The 20,426-nt window shown below is 37.2% G+C and overlaps 1 protein-coding gene across 1 annotated transcript; it reads right to left on the bottom strand.

The window, feature by feature from the left end:
* Positions 1–537: 537 nt before the first annotated feature.
* On the bottom strand, positions 538–13,605 carry LOC143857786 (protein-protein interaction regulator family protein). The gene is made up of 10 exons (XM_077368270.1): positions 13,447–13,605; positions 12,985–13,095; positions 12,823–12,888; positions 11,620–11,793; positions 11,418–11,531; positions 8,045–8,116; positions 6,101–6,184; positions 5,859–5,959; positions 5,331–5,415; positions 538–1,208 (listed from the first exon to the last, which is right to left on the bottom strand). The coding sequence occupies exons 1-10, from the start codon at positions 13,522–13,524 to the stop codon at positions 834–836; spliced, it is 1,260 nt and encodes a 419-aa protein (XP_077224385.1). The 5' UTR covers positions 13,525–13,605; the 3' UTR covers positions 538–833.
* Between the last annotated feature and the right edge of the window lie 6,821 nt (positions 13,606–20,426).

The raw sequence follows: 20,426 nt of genomic DNA, 5'->3' as shown, positions 1-20,426 counted from the left end.
TATAAGGCCATCTCTTAGTGAGTAATATCGACCCATCTTGTCCCTTGCGTTCACAGCGGGCCCACAGTGATATAGTGGGCCCTACCCTTGGTGGCCCATGGTCAGAGAAATTTTATTTTATTTATTATTATTATTATTATTTTGCATAGGGCAATGGCCTGCCAATCCACAGTTGAAAATAAAAAGAATGTCTGCCACATACCCTCCTTTAAAGGAGTGCGAATCATCCAACAGGGGGTGCGAATTTATCATTGCCCGAAAAATATTACTACATTTAACAATTAACACCCCATGTGATATACTCAGCTGAAACTTTCCAACTCTGTCTCAGAGAAAACTATTACTACCTTTAAAAAGCAAAACTGCAAGCGAAAATCAATCATAAGAATCCCACAAAATCGAACTACTTGTCATCACAAATAAATCAGTTCAATCTAGAGTCTCTAAGGCATAAATTTGCACGCCAAATCACAAGCCAAACAAACATAACACTTGCACAACCTATAAACTGGAAAAAAATAAATCAAGCCACAAGTATTGTTTGAAGTAACATTCTGTCATTAAGAACAATCTCCACCAAATACACGACAAATCCATATTCCTCAAGGAAAAAACAAAGGGAACAAAACCCACAAAAATAAAAATAAAAATAAAAATAAAAATAAAATAAAATAAAAAGGACGAACAGTGATGGAAAAGGCTCAAACATCATGCACAACAAAGCAAAGCTAAGCTGTTGATCTAAATAAGCTTTATGCATTCTCCTATTAGTAAATAAGTTCTAAAGATTACTTAAGTGATAAGTGAGGGGCTTCTTGGACTATTACTGACCTCTAATGGGCATCGTGATCCGGGCTAGGACTGGTGTTAACTGGTTCTGGCTTGGTTGTATCATCAACCCTCCTATTATCGTCAACCTCGAGTACGTCATCCATCATATCATCTTCACCTGCAATATCCTCCACATCTTCCTCATCATCATTGCCTCCCGGAATTTTCCGAGTCTTGGGGCCATGCTCTAGCCTGTGAGTCTCTAACTCCCTGTCCATTGTCTCCTGTAGATTCATCAGATTGTTTACTTTCCTGGCATTTCTCGCATTTTGCCATCTCTCTAGCTCGGCTTCCACGTTAGTAATATGCTGCTCCCCGATATGTTTTTGATACTCTGATAGCTCTTCTCTTCGTGTGGCTTTCCATTGTTGAAATGCCTGCAAATTTGAATGCAAATTCAGATGAGTGCCATTGGATAATTAACAGAGTAACCCACAAATACGATCAATTGGGAGGTGCTTACCATAATTTGTGGTAATGATGGATAAGGGCCTCTATGAATACGTTTAAAATTTATAGTATATACTCTTATATGTAAGGGCCTCTTTGTTTTAGATTACGACAACCGATTGTGGAGTCCCCAACCGAATATTGGACTCAAATTTAGTGCAATTTTCAGTCCAATAATCGGTTGGGGACTGCACAATCGGTTGTCATAATCCAAAACAAACAGGGCCTAAATGGTTTTGAAGTTAAATCTGATTATTTGCAAATAGCTTAGAAATGATTTGGTTAATAGTTTTCAAAAAGGCACTGATGTTCCATTTGCAAATATGAAAATAAAATAATCTTATTTGGTGCATCCAAAGAGACCCCAAAACAGGAGTATGTTTAACAAAAGGCGCTGGATAACATTCTAATATGTGAATTTTTGGATTCTGATTGGACCAGATTGGAACTCCAGTGGCACGTGCATGTTTTGAACACCCAGTCCATGAAAAACAGAGAGCTCTTTAGATGAGGTAGTGGGATGTGAGTTTCGATCTCGAGAGGATTTCCTGGTAGAAGTGGACTTTCCTGGAGCTCCATGTTGGTTAGTAAGAGGCTTGTTCATCAGCCCTAGCTAAAAAATCTGAAAAACAAAAGCAACTGTGGATGATTTTTTTATGTGCATGTATACTGGTGCAGATGAAAGGGAGGTAGCCTGCCAAACAACTGACAAATACTCACTGGGTAGTAGCACCCTCCTTCCAAATAATATTTGGCGGAAATGGACTTTCCTAGATGTTTCATGTTGGCTAGTAGGAGCCTTGTACAAAGACCGTAGCTCCAAAATCTAAATGACAAAAGCAACGGTGGAAAGATACTTTTTATGTGTAGTGATGCGTGTGAAAGTGATGGGTGGGAGCTTAGGTTTCCATTTAATCAGTTTATCAGGACCTCTAATAATAAGTGCCACCAATGAAGTCTTTTGCAGCGTCAATAGATTATTAATATTCTCATTAATTGAGCACATAATTCATTACAAATCAGCGAAACAAACTAAAAGTACAAAACCACGCACAGACATGGTAATGGAGGACCATCCTAGCGTAGAGAACCTTCAGATAGTGCCCGGATTGTTTGTCATCCGATGGGGGCCAACAAGGACCACTTCTAAAAGATTAAAGCTATGAAAGAACCAGGAGCAGGAAGGGGGGTATATTTGTCATTTGGCCTTGGCCAAATTTTCAAGAATAAGGGGATTTTGACAAATTTTCAAGAATAAGGATTAGAATGTTTGTTTAGCGGGATAGGATGAAAATGGAAGTTTTAAAGAAGGGGTAGGACTCTTGATAGTTTTTAAGGACTCTTTTTTTTAAAAAAAAATCTCGACAACTTGTGTGCGCGTGTGTTTGGAGTGGTGGGTTGTAGTGTTGTACCATTGTCGACTAAATTGGGATTGCCGATAAATGTAAGGCATTTTCAAGGAAGGACTCTTTTAAAAAAAAAATATCTCGACAACTTGTGTGCGTGTTTTTGGGGTGCGGGGTTGTACCATTGTCGACCAAATTGGGACTGCAGATAGATGTAAGGCATTTTCAAGGACGTCTCGTGAATAAAAATAAAGATTGTTTCTGGTTTGGTTTCTTTGTGGGTGTGAAGCATTTCTTTGCATTTCAAGAGCAAATCTTGGAACATCTAGGTCGGAAGCCTATATCCATAGGAGGGATAACTCTGGGCTTGATCGAGGTGTGAAGTCATTCCTAGGGTGCGAAGCAATAGAATCCTAGTGCAATTCCAGGTTTATTTATCATGTGTTTTTTTAAAAAATTTTCCTCCCCTATTCTTGTTTTCAGTCTCCTTTTTTCTTTTACGTTGCTTCCCTAATTCTATCCCTTTGATTTCCATTCCCTTTCAAAATTGCATCCCATTTTAGTTTTTCAACCCACCTTAGTTTTTCTTGAATCACATTCTTGATCCGATCACAAGATCAAGAACTATTCTTCAAATCAGCTCGATCATACCATCATAACTTTTGATCCAACAGTCAAATCTTAACCAAATTATAGAGACAATTTCTACTCATTAACTGCCATAACATATCCGAAACCCAAGGTGATCCAAAGGTTAGATCAGAATCTGAGATCAAATCTGGTGATACCTGCAGAGCTAGCTTGCAAGAGAAAAAATAAGCAAAATGGAAACTAAGAAGAAGGGATTGTATCCCAATTTCAGTGAGCTGCTGCTCTACATATAGGTGATGATTGTATCCCAGATGTAACCACATCCGACTGCTGCTAACTAAATCAATAACAACCCCTATTAACACATGACATGAGCCTGCTGATAACAGACTAGTAACAAACATTTAACAACTTGATGCAGTGACATTGATAGCTTGATCGTGCATTGGAAATGTGCGTATCATCTGGACCGTTTATTTTTCAAAAACTGCTGATCCAGGACTGTTATGTGGTGGGTCCTTGAAAAGATAACTGCCTACTAAATATGTTGATAAGATTAAGGATATGTACGATGGAGCAGTAACTAGTGTAAGAACTACGGATGGCACGTCTGGTGAGTTTCTATTTACAATAGGACTGCACCAAGGATCATCTATAAGCCCTTATCTTTGTAGTCTAATTATGGATGAACTTACGGAGGGTATCCAGGACGAGGTGTCGTGGACTCGTGGTGTATGTTATTTGCAGATGACATATTATTAACTGACGAAGCCAAAGCAGGAGTTAATGCTAAGAGTTATGGAGAACTACTTTGGAATCCAATGGTTTTAGACTTAGCAGGACTAAGACAGAGTATATGGAGTGCAACTTTAGTAATGTAAGGAGGCGGGGCGAGGATGTAGTAAATATGACTGGACAAGAGGTACCTAAGAGGGATATCTTTAGATAACTTGGTTCAATCCTACATAAGGAAGGAGAGATTGCAGAGGATGTTAACCACAGAATAAGAGCAGGTTGGTTGAAGTGGATGCATGCTTCAGGAGTTCTGTGTGACCGAAAAATACCTACCAAATTGAAGGGAAAGATTTATAACACAGCTGTGAGGCCAGCCATGCTGCACGGCTCATAATGTTGGGCCACCAAGAAGCAGCATGTGCATAAGATGAGTGTAGCGGAGATGCGAATGCTTAGATGGATGTGCGACCACATAAGGTTAGATCGAATTAAAAATGAAGACATCGGTAAAAAGGTGGGCGTGACACCAATAGAGGAGAAGATGAGAGAGCACATGACCTTGAATAGTAGAGTGGAAGAAAATGATCCATGTAGACGAACCCAACTAATGTCAAGATTAGACTTAGTCAATTTGAGCCAGGTAGATCCTTTCACCTTCTTCATGAAAATTTTCTAAAGTATTCATTAGCCGACCCCAACTAGTTTGGGACAAAGGCTTAGTTGAGTTGAGTTGTTGAGTTGCAGATCCAAAACCTTCTGCCCAGATCGAAAATCCAACGGTCTGATCGTCATCAAATTTTGGTTGCTGCCCTAAACTGCCTTTCGGTCCTAGTCAAGCTAGCTTATCGCTTCCCTCTCCTGTTAGTCGAGCGGCTTTAACGCTCCTGAACGTGTTCGTTGAAGTTGCTTCTTTCGCTTCCACTCTCCACTGCAACTAGCGAGAGCTCTTCCTCCCTGAAGGGTTATTGATCACCAAATTGAGTTGGTTCCAGGTGCATGCCCCTGGCCAAAGCACCTTACCGGATGGCTCCTGTCGAACTAGAAGGCAACCCAAATCCCCATATACCTAATCTAGCAAGAGAGCAAACTACCAAGTACCAACGGATCCTTCCACTTCTGTAACAAAGGCTAAAAGGTGCGAACGAAGAAAGCTTGTTTGGGCTTTTAAAGGCTTCGCACCTACTTGTTGTGTCTCCCGTCATAAGACAGCCGGCCGATGAAGCTTTAAAGAGATTATCACCATTCTAGCAAAAGTATCAATCGCATTCTGAAAATTACTGTTCATTTTGGAGAGTCAATTTTTACTATTTACAGGAAAAAAAGGATTACCCAAAGCATTCATACAGGCCTAACAGGAAAGGGTTCCCAAGATGATACCTGTTCTTTTCGCTGCTCACCCAAGGCTACATCATCATCCAGTGGTTTGGTGGGCAAGTAAAATATTGGAGGCTCTGCCTTTGTCCTAATAAACAAAGAACACGACCAATCAAACAGAAGTCATGTTTTACAAAACTAAAACAAATGTTTTAGACTACATATATTCCTGTAAAGCAAGATGCCTCCAGTTGCTTTGAACTCAACACTATGCACATGGACAAAAACTTATCTTGTCCAATAAATTGTCAATATGGATACTTTTGGACCAAAATTAAAAATAACCTGCAGTATAAAAAGTAGCGAGTAAGATGAAAAGAAATGCATAACAAGGCTGTATCAGAAAAGAAAGCAGAGAAATAATATTTGTAACATCCAAACACTAATATATTTTTTTTAATATTTCCAAACACTAATATTAAATTAGCTAAATCCTACAACACGTCAAAGAAAACAAAAAAATGAGAAAAGTAAAAAAAAAAAAAAAAAACATATGCAAAATTTTTACAGTTGAATTGAATTTCTACTTGCCTTAGAAAATTGCAAAGCATTTTATGATGCTCAGACCACCGAATAAACAGGAGTTCCAGCTTCTTTTCTTCTGCCTTGGCGGCAACACGCGCTCGAAGGGTCTGTCACAAAACGAAGGGGGGTCAGGACAGGATTACAAGGTTCAAAGTTAAAAAAAAGAAAAAAAGAAATGATTTTATTGTGGGACTAGGCTGCATTTCAAGCTTTATCAACAAATAAGCTCCAATAAAAAATAAACCCACCAAATCACGCCTCCTTTTTTCGGCAATTTGTTCACGCTCTTGCTGCCGCAACCTTTCACTTTCTTCACGCGCCCTTTGCTCAGCCTACATTTGGTATAGATCATAGTTAGCACAAGGACAAGCTGGAATAAGTACCAAGAACACTAAAGACTTATCAAGTCCAAGGATCTGTGAAACAAACCGGGTAAGACCTTAGTCAATACTCTGTGTTTTCGGACATTATTTGTATGGAAGGTTTCAGATTTCAATTTCGGTATGCGTTCTGGTCATGAAGAAAATGAAAACATGTCGGTTTCGAATGAAAATTTTGGTGGAAATCTTGTAAAATCGTGGAAACATATGCAAATGATGGGCGTTTAAGATGAAACTTCAGGAAGTATTAGAATAAGCACAAATACACACTAAAAACCATCACAAACATATGCAAATGATGAGCATTTAAGATGAAACTTCACGAAGTGTCGGAATAAGCACAAATACATATTAAAAATCATCACATGAGCAAAAAAAAAAACCCACCCATAATAGTCAATAAAATATAAGTCATAATATTATTATATAATGTAGCATATAACACTACAATAGTATGGATTGTATTATTTACAAATTTTTGTTGTCTATTTTATATTTTTAAACATTATTTAGTATTATGGATTGTATTATTTACAAACTTCATCGTGCCCTTTAACACATTACCACATGTTTCGTATTGAGTACTTGGGAAGTCTGAGAGTGACAGTTACAATTTGCAATTGGGAGTGTCGGGTGGTGTTCTCTCCCCGTGCTATTATACAATCATTCATATTCCCTTTATTGGTTTTCAATGGGTGGTCCCTACATCTGAGTTTTACAGACACCTTGCACTATGAACATTGCAAAACAATAACAAGTTAGTGTATCACAAATTTTTTGCCAAGACTCAAAGTCTCAAGCGCTAAAACTTCACCATTACGAGATAAAGTGTGTGCCTAAAAAATTCTGATTTTGCTTCTCTATCATCAATGTTGCAGCAAGCTTCTATGGCAACATGAGGCCCCCTATCTCCGATAGCTTCACATCAGTCAATTGGGTTTTTACTACAAGGACAGTCAAGCTCCTTCAAATATAATTTTCTAACAAAATCTAACAGGCGAAAAGTGAACAAGCTTTTTCACGCTCCATCCTTCCAATTGCTTGCTTTGAATCTTTCTTGAATGTTGAATCATGCCTTCATACATCTATTGTAGCTCCTCCATGCGCCTACCCCTTGGGGTATCTAGTGACTACAAATATCATTCTCGATATTTAAGTATATAAATGTTTCGGTAGTTAATTGACATCTCTAAATCTTCACCCCAAGTCCCTAATGCATGTGCCTATGTGTGTGCGCATACCAGTATGTAGCATTTAGGATAGACATGTAATAGAAATATAGAATAACATAAATTTAACTATGATCCGTATGGGCTCTTATCCATTCTTTTGTCCTAAAGATCTTTGTTCGTGGTAATGTTGTATCTTTTTATCTTTTCTTACAAACTTTTGTCACAATAAAAAATAAAAATGTTAATTATTATCATTTTGACATTTTTATTCAGTGTTATATAAATCTAACATAATTTAGATATTACAATTCATTTTTCTAAAATAATGTAGGGGTTTTTTACGGCTCAACTTTCACATCAGGTCACAAGAATAAGATGCTCATCTAAGTTGAGAGAGAGAGAGAATGAATGAATGAATGAAAGCCCTTGTTATGTAATCCAACATCAAACAAGAAGTAAATGCACTAAATTATATGATTAAATAAAGGGGAGTGATAAATCGACCCCCTATGTCTCTCTCTCTCTCTCTCTCTCTCTCTAACCCAGAGGAGAGAGAAAGACACATAGGGGGTCGATTTATCACTGCCCTAAATAAAACCTCAATTGCATGAAGGCTACTAAAAAGACAACCCGTACTCACCCTTCGCAGAGAATCAGACCTACGCATAAATGCTTCTGATGTTGACAAATGCTGATCTTCTTCTCGAAATTTCTGAAATAACAAAAGCAACAGAACAGTATAAATTGAAGGAGAGTAACAATTAAACTCCAAAGCTTATTAAAAATAAAAACCTAAAGCCATGGAGTTGAAGCTAAGATGTGATTAAAAAAAACATCACGTAAAGCAAAAGACATTTCAGCATAAAAAGCTTCATGTAAAACAGAAGAACTTTCAACCAAAAAAAGATCTTCAAAAGTAAAATAAACTTAAAATGAAAAAAGAAAACAAGCTCACTGGAAGGACACTTCAGCTCCTCATATTTGCTGTCGGATAATACACAAAGCCAACGGTATTTGCTAACAAGAACTTTTCACAACAAAAAGGCCATGTAAAACCATATATTTAACAGTCTAAGATCAGTCAATTTGTATTATTAATCATGTTTATGATATGTGAGGATTTTATTTTTAACAAAATGAACTCATCAATCTTATAATTGATTTTTGTTTTTCATTTTTTTGGATCCTAAAGCTTGCTGAAAAGACTTGCTTCAATCTCTTACACCATGCTTTGATTCGGAAGTAGGTGGTAAATTCATAGATTACAGTTTAATGATTTACTGATGGATGTGAATCACCATAGCAAGAGAAAGATGAATAGGCAATACACATTCTCAAAATAAAACCATCTCTCCCTTAATTTACAGTTTAATTATTTGTATTTTTTTTTGTCTTTTTTGCAGCTTCCTGTGAATACTGGAAGGAGTTGTTTCAGGTCTCTCTCTCTCTCTCTCTCTCTCTCTCTCAATGGGTGACTGTTGCAGTTGGTGACGCCCACACAAAACACCAAGCTCCCTCCCTCACACACAAAACCCCACGCTCCTTATCTCTCTCCCTGGCACACATTTGGTTTTTCCTCAATTCTTTGTTACTTTCTAACAAGAAATGCCATTAGCTTTCTCCTTGTTGCTGAATTACCCCATCTCTCTACACAAAAACCAAATTACCTTCTTGCATGTCAAGTTTTTTCTCTTTTTTCATTTTAATAAAGAAATACAAGAATAAAATATAAAACAGCTACTCTTTATTAGATTACTAATTAACAATATCACTCACATAAAACAGCTCGTTGACTCTACGTTTTTAGCCGTCGTCCCCATTTCTAAATTTTGGGGAGCTGCCATGTTTGTGTCCGTGTCGACACGAAAACATGTGTCCATGTCTACAAATCATAGGTATTTTTACCTAATTGAAATTTGTGAAGGAAGTTTCTCGACCCAAGAAGCTGTACAAACAGCAACAGCACCTCCAAAGCCATCGCTCTCTTTTACTCATTTTTTTACTTCAATTTATTCTCTTTACTTCATGTAGATCAGATCTATGCAGATAGACTTGCAAAGTGTAGTGTTTGTAGATCAGAATTATTTGTTGGATGACCTCTGCCCGATGTCTGATGTAATTTCTTTTGCTTTTAATAAATATGTTACCTTCTTCAAAAAGATAGAAAATGATTGGATGGTATCAACCCCCTAAACACAAAATAGCACCCTTCCCAATATTATTCGTGTGAGCTATTTACAACTGACATGATATATTATATGCATAAGACAACATCCAGAAAAATTTATACATGAATAAAATTCAACAACATCCACATGTACTAAATATAAATTCTTTACGAAGCATTAATCATGTATAAACTAACATGTACTAAATTACTAAATATAAATTCTTTATGAAGTTACCCGAAACTTCCTAGTTGGATGAGAAGTACGCTTCCCCAAAAGCTCGCTTTGGAAATTAAGTTGTTCTTGCTTCCCAAATTTAGGGGAAGTGCACTTTCCCCAAATTTCCTATGTGTTTCCTCTTAATTAAGAGTACACTTCCTATTTAGGTGATTATTTCTTCCCAGGAGAAAATTTTCTCCATTTGACAATGCCGAAGGAGAATATTAGTGCATTTAAAATTTAAAAACTCATCTTAAGTTTGAAATGAAGCTTGTGTGGATCTTTTTCAAAGAACTCAAACATTAAATCTACATGAATAAAACATATGAAACTACAAATTTCTAAAACATGTAATTCTAATCAGTCGCAAAGTCTTCTTTACCAGTTGTAATCCTTACCTACATTACCCCTTCCTCCCTAACCTACTATAGTTCTACTCTTTCTACATACTTCCTGTTCACTTCTAATGAGGTGTCTTACATGTTTCATGTTGACTTCAATGACGCTTCCCACACACATTCCATCTACTTTCTTTGAGGTTTTGGCTTCTCACATTTTTCTCTTTTCTAAACCCCTCGTGACCTTCTTTAGTTTCCCACATAGCTTCTCGCACTTGCTTCCCACTCTGGCAAATATCTACTAATTATGCATAAACTATCTCCCTCCCCTTCATATATAATTTTTATAAATAAATATGTATTTGTATAACAATATGCATGCATAGGAAACTTTTTTCCTCCTCCCTGTTATCAGAAGCTAGCTAGTCTCACATCTCTCACCTAGGTAAATTGACAATTAGTTAAGCACTAAATGATATTTCCATAAGGAATAAGTCATCATTCATTAGAAAATTATTCAATGCCATACATGTCCGGAGAAAAAAAACTAAGATAGGCTCATAGCAAGATGAACGAAAGTTCATAGTGGGTTTTAAGTTGAATTTTGATGGGAATTCCTACAGCAAACCAAGAGCCTCAAAAAGCATTGGCTTGCTTATACAAGAGGGTGGCAATTTTAGGAAGGTCTATGCTTGACCTTTAAAAACAAAGATTCTAATGAAAAAAAAATTGTGCTCCTTGCAAAAAGAATCCTGAGATTTCTTCAGGCCTTTCCCTGGCCCTCTGACTTTGGACGATGATTCCTATAATAATATTAACAGGGAAAAAAACAACAATTCGTGGAGATCAGCGAACAATATGGATGATAATCATGACATTTGCCAACCACTAAAAATATTTCCATCATGTTCATCAAGAAGAAAACAACAACGCAAATGCTATAACAAAGGAAGAAGCCTCGAGAGGCTATTGCGTATAGAGATTTCTCTACCCAACCTATAGGTCATTCATGCTTAAACCTAGCACACCAAGCCTTCTAATATCTAAATTACTGATAATAAACTAATAACAACAAAACACAGTGGGATAAGTAGGAATCGCCAAAGCCATTCAAGAAAAAAGTAGGAATCGCTAAAAATAGTACCTCCACGCCCATCAATAGGTCATTCTTGGTTAAATCTTGCACATCATGTTTTTTTTTTTCTCTTCTAATATCTAAATTACTGATAATAAAATAATAACAGAAAAAATGACTGGGATAATAAGTAGGAAACTCAAAAAATAGTACCTCTAATGTGCCCAATAGCTGTCCCAGCATTCTTCTGTTTCTCTTAACTAAACTGGGGTCTTCGTTTTTCGGCAGGACCCTCGGCACATGCTCTATAGCCTGAACATCGACGTCCTGGGAGATAGTAACCAAATAAATCAAACAATAAGATTCCATGTTCCAAACATCCGAATTTTCACAGAAAGTACGTAGATTTTCGTACCGGAGTCCTAAATGCCCTTTGATTATTATCTCTCCTAAATCCACCACGTTGTGGATTCAACGAATTCCTATCATTCTCACTGCCAACAGCACTGATCCCTTCAGCGGCTAAACCATCCTCCTTCACATCTTCCGCTCCGTCGCCAGCATCTTCAACAAGTTCTCCATCTTCAACCTTTATCAACAAACAACCAAAACAAAAAAAACAAAAAGAAGAAGAAGAAGAAGAATCGGTGTCATTGGCATAAGAGATGTCATTTCTAGTCTATTTGTTTGTATCATAGTTTAAAAAATTCCCCGTGTCTTTGTGGACTCCTCCGAGTCGACTTCCTTTTCCCTTGTCCGTGTTCTTATCCTAGTCTGCATTTTGCCCTATGAACTCAATCAAAACTCCTTTGAATCTCCCAAGTTACGACCACGTCAACCGAGTACTGATCCGCGTCAAATGAGCACTCGACCGTGTTGTGCCAAGTCAACTAGGATTTGCTTTGGCCATGTTTTGACCCGCACCCGCGTTTTTAAGAAATTATCATATAAAAGCTGTTTGGATATATGGATTTTATAATCCAGAATTGTAGACCTCTAGATTTTACAGGCTGAAACCAAGATTTTTTAATCTAAAATCTGGTTTTTACAAGATTGAGCGGTAACACACCTTATTCACGCATTTAAAATCCAGTTACTAGGATTTCAAATCCAGATTTTAGATTAAAAAATCTAGGTTTCAGCTTGTAAAATCCAGGGTTTTACTTACAATTCTGGTTTTAAAAGATTGAGTGGTAACACACCTTACTTACACATTTAAAATCCAATTTTTAGGATTTCAAAACCAGGTTTGAGCATAAAAATCTAGGTTTTAGCTTGTAAAATCCAGGGTATATATATATTTTTTTGAATGGTAAAAATTCGATATTCCGTTGCCGGGACTTGAACACACCTTTTTTTTCTAATGGTGGTAACACACCTTATTTACACATTTAAAATCCAGGTTTTAGGTTAAAAAATCAAAGTTGCATGTAAAATCCACGGTATTACATGATTAGAAAATATCCATCTATCCAAACAGGTTCTAACAAAATCCATAATAATCAATTACTATAAAATCCACATCAATCGAGAAATTGCAATAGAAAAATCCAAATTACGAAAAAGAAAATGAAAAAGAAAAATCAAGAACAAGAAATTCTAACATTCTCAAAATTACCTTCACCACGGCAGAAGACAATCTCCTTTTCGGCGCAGGCTCATCTTCAGCTTCCACCCTCTCCGCCTAAACTCAAACAAAACGTTAAAACCCTAACCCTAACCCTAATCACAAAAAAAAATATATATCTATAAAGCAGAATCAGAGAGAGAGAGAACTTACGGGTCTGATAAAACCCCGTTGACGAACACCATTAGCAGGTCCAAAACCCCGTCCGTTAACAGCCAAACCTCCACGTCGGATCCCTCTCGGATCTCGAAGTCGTTCTGTAATCTGTTCTTAGGGTTTTTAGATATAGTAAAAAGATTAGTAGAAAAAATCAAAAAGGCCGTTTGGATATATGGATTTAATAATCCAAGATTGTAAAACCCTATATTTTACAAGCTAAAACCTAGATTTATTTTAAGCTAAAATCTGGATTTTACAACATTGAGTAGTAACACACCTTATTTATGAACTTAAAATCTAGTTTTTAGGATTTCAAATCCAGGTTTTAGCTTAAAATAGATCTAGGTTAGAGCTTGTAAAATCTAGGGTTTTACAATTCTAGATTATAAAATCCATGTATCCAAACAGGGTTAAAGAGAATTCTGAGAAAGAAAAGGAAGAGATTTAGAAGCAAACCTCCCATTGTTGTCTGTGAAGCTCTTCGATTTCCTTTTTTAGCTCTTCTGCACTCTTCTCCACCACAGAGCTTCCCATTTTGAAACAAAACAAAACCCTTTTTTTTTTCTTTATTCTCTCTTAAACTCTCTCATATACTCACGAGGCCTCACTGTAATACTGTGAGCTATGCATTATTACATAGTGGGCCCCTTATTTGGGAGATCTACACCGTCCATCTGATTGGAGCTAGGATTGGATTCTCTATAATGGGAATTTTTATTTTTTTTTATTTTTTTTTTCACTCTTTTTTCTTCCACTATTCGGTTATTCGGTTAACCAAAATTTTAATCGGTTCAGTTTTTGGAAATTTCAGATCAGTTTTGATTTTTGAATATTCCGGTTCGGTTATAACTGAACGAACACTCCTATTAATGACCCAAATAGGACACAAAGTAGCTTTTTGGAAAGGGAGATGATATTTTCACCCCCTCTGTAGTACGCATTCACCCCTCTTACAACGTGAACAGTGCCAGCTTTAATGTTTTTTGACTTCAAAGGGGGCGAATGCGTACTTCATGGGTGAAAATATTTTTTTTTTTGATGGGTAACATGGGTGAAGATATCATCGCCCTTTGGGAATTGTGAGGGTAAACGTTAGGAGCACAGCCTTATTTTTTGAGATTTTATATGGTGTAAGCCCTTATTAGTCGCCTATTTTTTTCTAAAAAATATTGTAGGGACAGCACTATAGGATGATCCAAACCGTCCATGTGATGAGCCACACCGTAAATAGGTTGTTCCTTGAAAATCAGTTCCATAGGATGATCCTAGCACTCCGATCTATAGTGGTTTCCATACTATACAGTTCCACTATAGATCCGAGGGTTGGGATCATCATATACAAGATTTTTTTGGGCATGTGGCCAATCACATGGACGGTTTGGATCATCCTGTAGTGTGGTCCCTACAGTTCCTTTTGAAAAATACGGGACTATAAGGGCTTACGGGCATACACCGTATAAAAGCTCCTTATTTTGATATTTGCACAAACCCAGCTGTCTTTTCTCCTTTAATTGTCTCATGAGAGCTTTTATGGAAATGTAATAACCTTTTCACAGCTCTTTAAACACTAAAAGACAAGATGGGTTTGTGAGGATATCAAAATATGGTTGTGTTTGATATCATGTCCCTAGACCTGGCAAGAATTGACCCGGATCCACAGGTTGACCCGGCCCGCCTGTAATTTCGGCCCGGGTCAACATTTTGGGACCCGTTTCTAAGTTGACCCGCGGGTCAACATGGCTCGTCAAAACTGGGCGGGTCCAGGTGGACCTGCAGATGCCCCTAGAAGTGAAACAGTAGAAGTGAAACAAAGTAGTTTCTCTGCGATTGTCATATTTCTATACCTCTTCTTTCTTCTTAGTAGTTTTCCCGTAATTGTACTTTTTCTATACTTTTTCTGTAATTTTTCTATTTTATAGCCCTTTTTTCGTAAAATAGTATTTCCGTGCAGTTTTTACCACGTCTAATAAGACAAATCTCTCAACACATACAACTGCAAATGATGGGCGAGAAGTAGCCTTTGGAGAAGGTGGCTAGCAAATGGCTATAAAAACAAAAAATTACTAAAAAATGGGTGATCCCACGGGTTACGGGCCAAGTGCGGGTCCAAGATCTGTGACCCGTAAATTTTTCCGGGTCATTTTGACCCCGCCCGTTGAACTAGACCCATACGGGTCGGGTCAAACCCGGCCCAGCCCTCCTGTTTGCCAGGTCTGCATGTCCCATTGTAATAACCCTGTTTTTTTCTGGATCGAACCTCCAACGTCAAGGTCGAAAAGTTACCATTAAAGTTTCATAAGGGTCCCCACCTCTGTTAGCCAATTTCTCAATCATGGCATTGGCTAAGAAAACTTTTTTTTTCAAGTTACCATCAATTAAGGGAGGCCCCCTGTAAGATAATGCGCCCCTCTTTAACATGAATTGTGGGCTGACTATAATGCTTTTTGACGTCAATTCACATTACAAGGGGGGCACATTATCCTATGGGGGGTGAAAAAATATCCCCCTTAATTAAATAAGAGAAGATTACAAATGCACTGCACGGCGGTAGAGACTCCTCAATATAAGTAAGATCTAGAAGCTCCAAATTTAACGATCAGCCAAAACGTTTGTTAGGCAAGCAGTAGAGCAAATGTATGTGAGTGAAGTTCTAGTAAAGTGATTGTTTGTGCCACACCATTACTATCACAGTTCGCGGCTTGGAAAAGAGATCGAAAGGCAAAGCCTTCACATCCAAGATTGGCAATATGCCATGAAAAGCAAGCAGAATGACATTTATAAATTAATAAAGGTTTATTTCATGACATGAATGGGTAATTATAATAATGAATGTGTGTGATGTGCTTATTTATTGACACGTGTTCGTCCTTAGGTAGCATAGTAGAAATGACATGCTGAAAGGATTCACAAATCCAAGAGAGCAAGGAGATATGGCATCTCGGTTTTATGCAAGCCTTAATAGTTCCTAGTTGGGAAAGAGACTGTATACAATTAACACCAGTCTTGCCTACATGCACGTGTCGTGAGGTGAGTTATCTTAGTCATCTGGGTAGTGGACTCTAAGCAAGAAGAGTGGGTACGACGATTGGATCGTGTAACCGAACCGGATTAAATAAAGAACAACTTATGGACGAGGAAGTATAAAGTTGTTCTTCCAGACAAGACCCTTCATATGTCCTTAGACCTGAGGGATCTTGTTGGTCTGTCGGCCCGTTCTAAGGTCTTAGTCTATCTTATAGTGATTCTATTTTAAAGTCGCATTCGGATAGAGCTATATCCTAGAGCAAACCCTCGAAACCAATAATGATACTCAACAAGGGATTCTTCACCCTAAAATTTAGGAATTGACATCTACAATTTTGTCAGAGCGGTATGCCTATTAAATAGCTTGGCCAGGCGGATTTGATAAAATATTTATCGGAAAGTGTTATGAAACATTGAATTGTTTTTAAAGGCTTTTACAAATGCACTTGGAGGCCGAACACCACTTGATCAAAATGGTATACCAAGAGTGGGGCCAAGGCGGTAAATGGTCTCCACCTCCCATATGACTCAACTTAGTAGATGTGGTTATGAAAAAAGGACTTGCACATACATGATGTGATTAGGGGTAAGATGATCTGACGGTCATCTTCAGGGTTACATCTCAATGGAGGCCACTAACCTAATGCGAGTGTAGCTTAACTAGAGAGCGAGATCGTAATGGGGTCCACCATTGGGTTCCGCAGGATTGACCGTTTAATCCCTGCGACGACCTTACTCACAACTTGAATGACCCGGTAACATCCAAATGGATCTGGGTTCCGCATTTTATATAATTGCACGGACGGATATGATTTGTTAGATTAATGTGGATATTAATTATATATATATATATATATATGTGTTGATATATGTATATATACATGTCTTTGTTAAGTAATTAACAAGAGACAGTAAGTGAATTTTTCGAAGACAAATTGGAGCTGAAATAACTCCCATTGGAGTTATTAATCAATTAAATTATTAATTAATTATTTATTTATTTATTTAATTATTATACATTATTATGTATTATTAATTTGATTAATACTTAGCATAATAATGTGTAATCCAAATGAGGATAGTTATTCCCAAACCGGTTTTGCAAAAGTTACAGAATTGGAACGAAATTGGGAATTGGGATAGGACTACACATTTGGATAAGGTTTGTGGGGCCCACAACACTCCTAAATCAGTTGGAGAGCTTGGAAAAATAGTCACAATTGCTCAAGAACTTTGAGTTACACTCAAACTCCTCGTTGGATAAGAATTGCTAAATTGTAGGATGTATAAAGCAAGCAATTTGTTTCCAACACCAACTCGTATGAGATAAGGCCACAAGGGCTGGAGGGAGGCATCCATACACATTCTCCCATGTATCTTGAGTGTCCCTGTAGACACCCCATTTTGACCGGACCCAAGTTCGCTATGCTTGGGAGAAACCCCATCCGATCATTTCCGCCATGTTTCGCATTTTTCCGTGAGAGGTTGAGAGAGATTATTCATAAGAATCCAAGCGAGGGAGAATTTGGACCCGTTTGGTGGGCCCGCATTGAACATTTGTTTAAAATTCAAATCAACCGAGGGCCCACATTGTGGGGCCCACGTTGTGGGGCCCGCGTTGTGGGGCCCACATTGTGGGGCCTCAGTAGGGCCTCTTGTGAGGCCTCTTATGAAGAACAATAATGATGGATTCTCCACTAAAGAAACATGATGGGCCCTCCACTAAGAAGAATGATGATGGATTCTCCACTAAGAAACATGATGGGCCCTCCACTAAGAAGAATGATGATGGATTCTCCACTAAGAAACATGATGGGCCCTCCACTAAGAAGAATGATGATGGATTCTCCACTAAGAAACATGATGGGCCCTCCACTAAGAAGAATGATGATGGATTCTCCACTAAGAAACATGATGGGCCCTCCACTAAGAAGAATGATGATGGATTCTCCACTAAGAAACATGATGGGCCCTCCACTAAGAAGAATGATGATGGATTCTCCACTAAGAGGGACAACATGATGAGCTCTCCACCAACACATCTCTCTCTCTCTCTTTCTCTCCCTATATATATCTTCTTCCTTCCCATCCATAAAAAAAAGAGGGGGAGAAAAGGAGAGATTTATCTTCCATTATCTTTTTCTCTTCCATTATCTCTTCCAATCACTCCCTCCAATCCCTTTCCCTATATTCTTCTTCCATTATCTCTCCCAATCACCTCCCAATCCTTCCCTCTAAGAGAAAGTGAAGACGGCGGAACGGATCGGCGGCAACATTTTTTTTGGGGGTTTTCTTTGCTAATTGAAAGGGTAAGACAAAGCGTATATCCGAGGATTACTTACCCTAGAGACAAGGAGAGCTAGCAAGGTTGGTATTCCAAAACCCTCTTTCATATATCTTAAACTAGAAGCATGCTAGGATTGAATTTGTGATTTATTTTTATTTTTTCTTATTGTTATTCAAAATATGTTTTTTTCAATATCTGAGTGTTTTGAACATTAAGAAGTGTAGAAATCTGGAATTTCGAAGAATTTTGACTTCGTTTTGACCGTAATTTGACCTTTTGAACTTTACCCTCAAAGGGGTAAAATTCTAAAGATTGAATTTAAGAAGATGTCAACATAGATCCAAAATCAATGAAAATTTAAACATAACATAATTGTAAGATTTTGAATTAGTACGAATTTCTTTATGAATTCTTGATTTGATTTAAAGGGTTTAAAAATTCATTTAACTCTAGGGGTATTTTTGGAAAAAACCAATTTTCAAAACTTCTATAATGTTTTCAAAAGTGAAATTTGGATGAGATGCAAATTAAATCTAATCTAATCTCCCGTGAATTTTTCAAGATTTTTGGTTGCTGTTGGATATTTGTTTATGATTTGTTACGTAAAATCATGCATGCTGTATTAAATCTGATAAAAATAGTAAATTGCAATGAAAACTTCTGAAAATATTTGTTTGATAATTACTACTGGAATTACATGTTTTCATAAAGTTTAAACTGATTTGGATTTGATTTACTATGTGTTTCTTTGTTAATTCATAATCTGGATGGATATTTGTAAAATCGTAAATTAATAGTAAATCATTTTTACAATTTATGAAACTTTTACAGTAATCCTTTATTATTGTAATACACATACTATAGAAATTTCATATTGTTTTGAATTGATTTGCTATACGTTACTGTGTTAATTCACAATCTGGACAAAAACTTTCAACATTGAAAAACTAATAGCAAACCACATTTAAAATCTATGAAATTTTTATTATAATCTTATATAATTAAGGAGAAGTTACTGTAAAAATTTCATCTTGTTCTGAAAAGATTTGTTATATGTTGATGTGTAAATCTACAATCTGAATTGAAACCTTTTAAAATCCTTGAGTAAATTGAATTAAAATCAAATTGTTTTAAAAATTTCCAGATCATAATATTCCATCACATATTCAATAATTAAATTATCAAAATAGAAACCTTAGGAATCACTGATTTCCTTTGTAAAATCCTGATGCTGTGATTAGTTTGTATGTTTTATTTTCTCATCACATTTACTCAAACTTAATCTAACAAAACCTGAAGGCATCATAGATTGCGCGAACTTATTGCACACACTTACATCACTTGCATCTAAACCCCTGCATCTCACATGCACACACGTCCTATTTTAGGAACCCGGAGTGTTATCTAGCATGGTTGACTGGGATTTCATCACCTGGTGCCTCTGTGCTAGAGAAGCATTCCACCCTTAGCCTAGTACCTTTATGGTACGTAAACGGATCTCTTGTTCACGTACTGATGCGCCGGACACTGGTACAGTATATCGAACATGGATTCGCGCTAAGGGAACTCTTGGCCTTACCCCTAGATTAACCCACACATGCATGTAGTATACGAACACATGTGCATCACGTGTGTGAGCCTAGTTTAGGATATCCTACCCATTTGTGTCTAGATTAGGCCGTAGTCCATCTTCCAATGGCTACGATCGGTCCTAGGTACACAAACAAAGTCATGAGTCGAGATCCTTTCTCCACTCCGCTAGATTAGGGTTAGGGTTGATGCCTTCAGGTAACACTGATAAAATGTGCGAAGATTAAAAAAATTTTCCTTTGGGGTTAGGATGTAAATCCCATTCATTTCCAAAGATCTCATAGGATTAGTCATTCATGATCCATCCGTTGAAAGCAATCTTATGCTATCTCATTTCATCTTGATCACAGATTTTCAATCTTATATTATCTGATTTGACTCGTGTTTTCATCTCTTTTAGAGAGTCTTTGACTCATTTATCCTTTAGTTGGTGTTAGTGGAGTCTTTGACTCGTGTTTCTTTTCCTTTAGAGAGTCTTTGACTCATATATCCTTTAGTTGGTGTTAGTAGAGTCTTTGACTCGTGTTTTCACCTC

Source organism: Tasmannia lanceolata, unplaced genomic scaffold, assembly GCF_043159265.1.
Source record: "Tasmannia lanceolata isolate RefF3 unplaced genomic scaffold, GAP_Taslan_0.1 ptg000025l, whole genome shotgun sequence".
NCBI classification, from domain to species: domain Eukaryota; kingdom Viridiplantae; phylum Streptophyta; class Magnoliopsida; order Canellales; family Winteraceae; genus Tasmannia; species Tasmannia lanceolata.
This window is presented reverse-complemented; position numbering and strand designations above follow the sequence as displayed.

Coding starts and splice junctions, on each gene's coding strand:
- LOC143857786 (XM_077368270.1), bottom strand. CDS start 13,524: ATGGGAAGCTCTGTGGTGGAGAAGAGTGCAGAAGAGCTAAAAAAGGAA. Junction 11,794..12,822: donor TGTCTTCTGCCGTGGTGAAG/GTAATTTTGAGA, acceptor TTGTTGATAAAG/GTTGAAGATGGAGAACTTGT. Junction 6,185..8,044: donor GGTCTGATTCTCTGCGAAGG/GTGAGTACGGGT, acceptor TACCAAATGTAG/GCTGAGCAAAGGGCGCGTGA.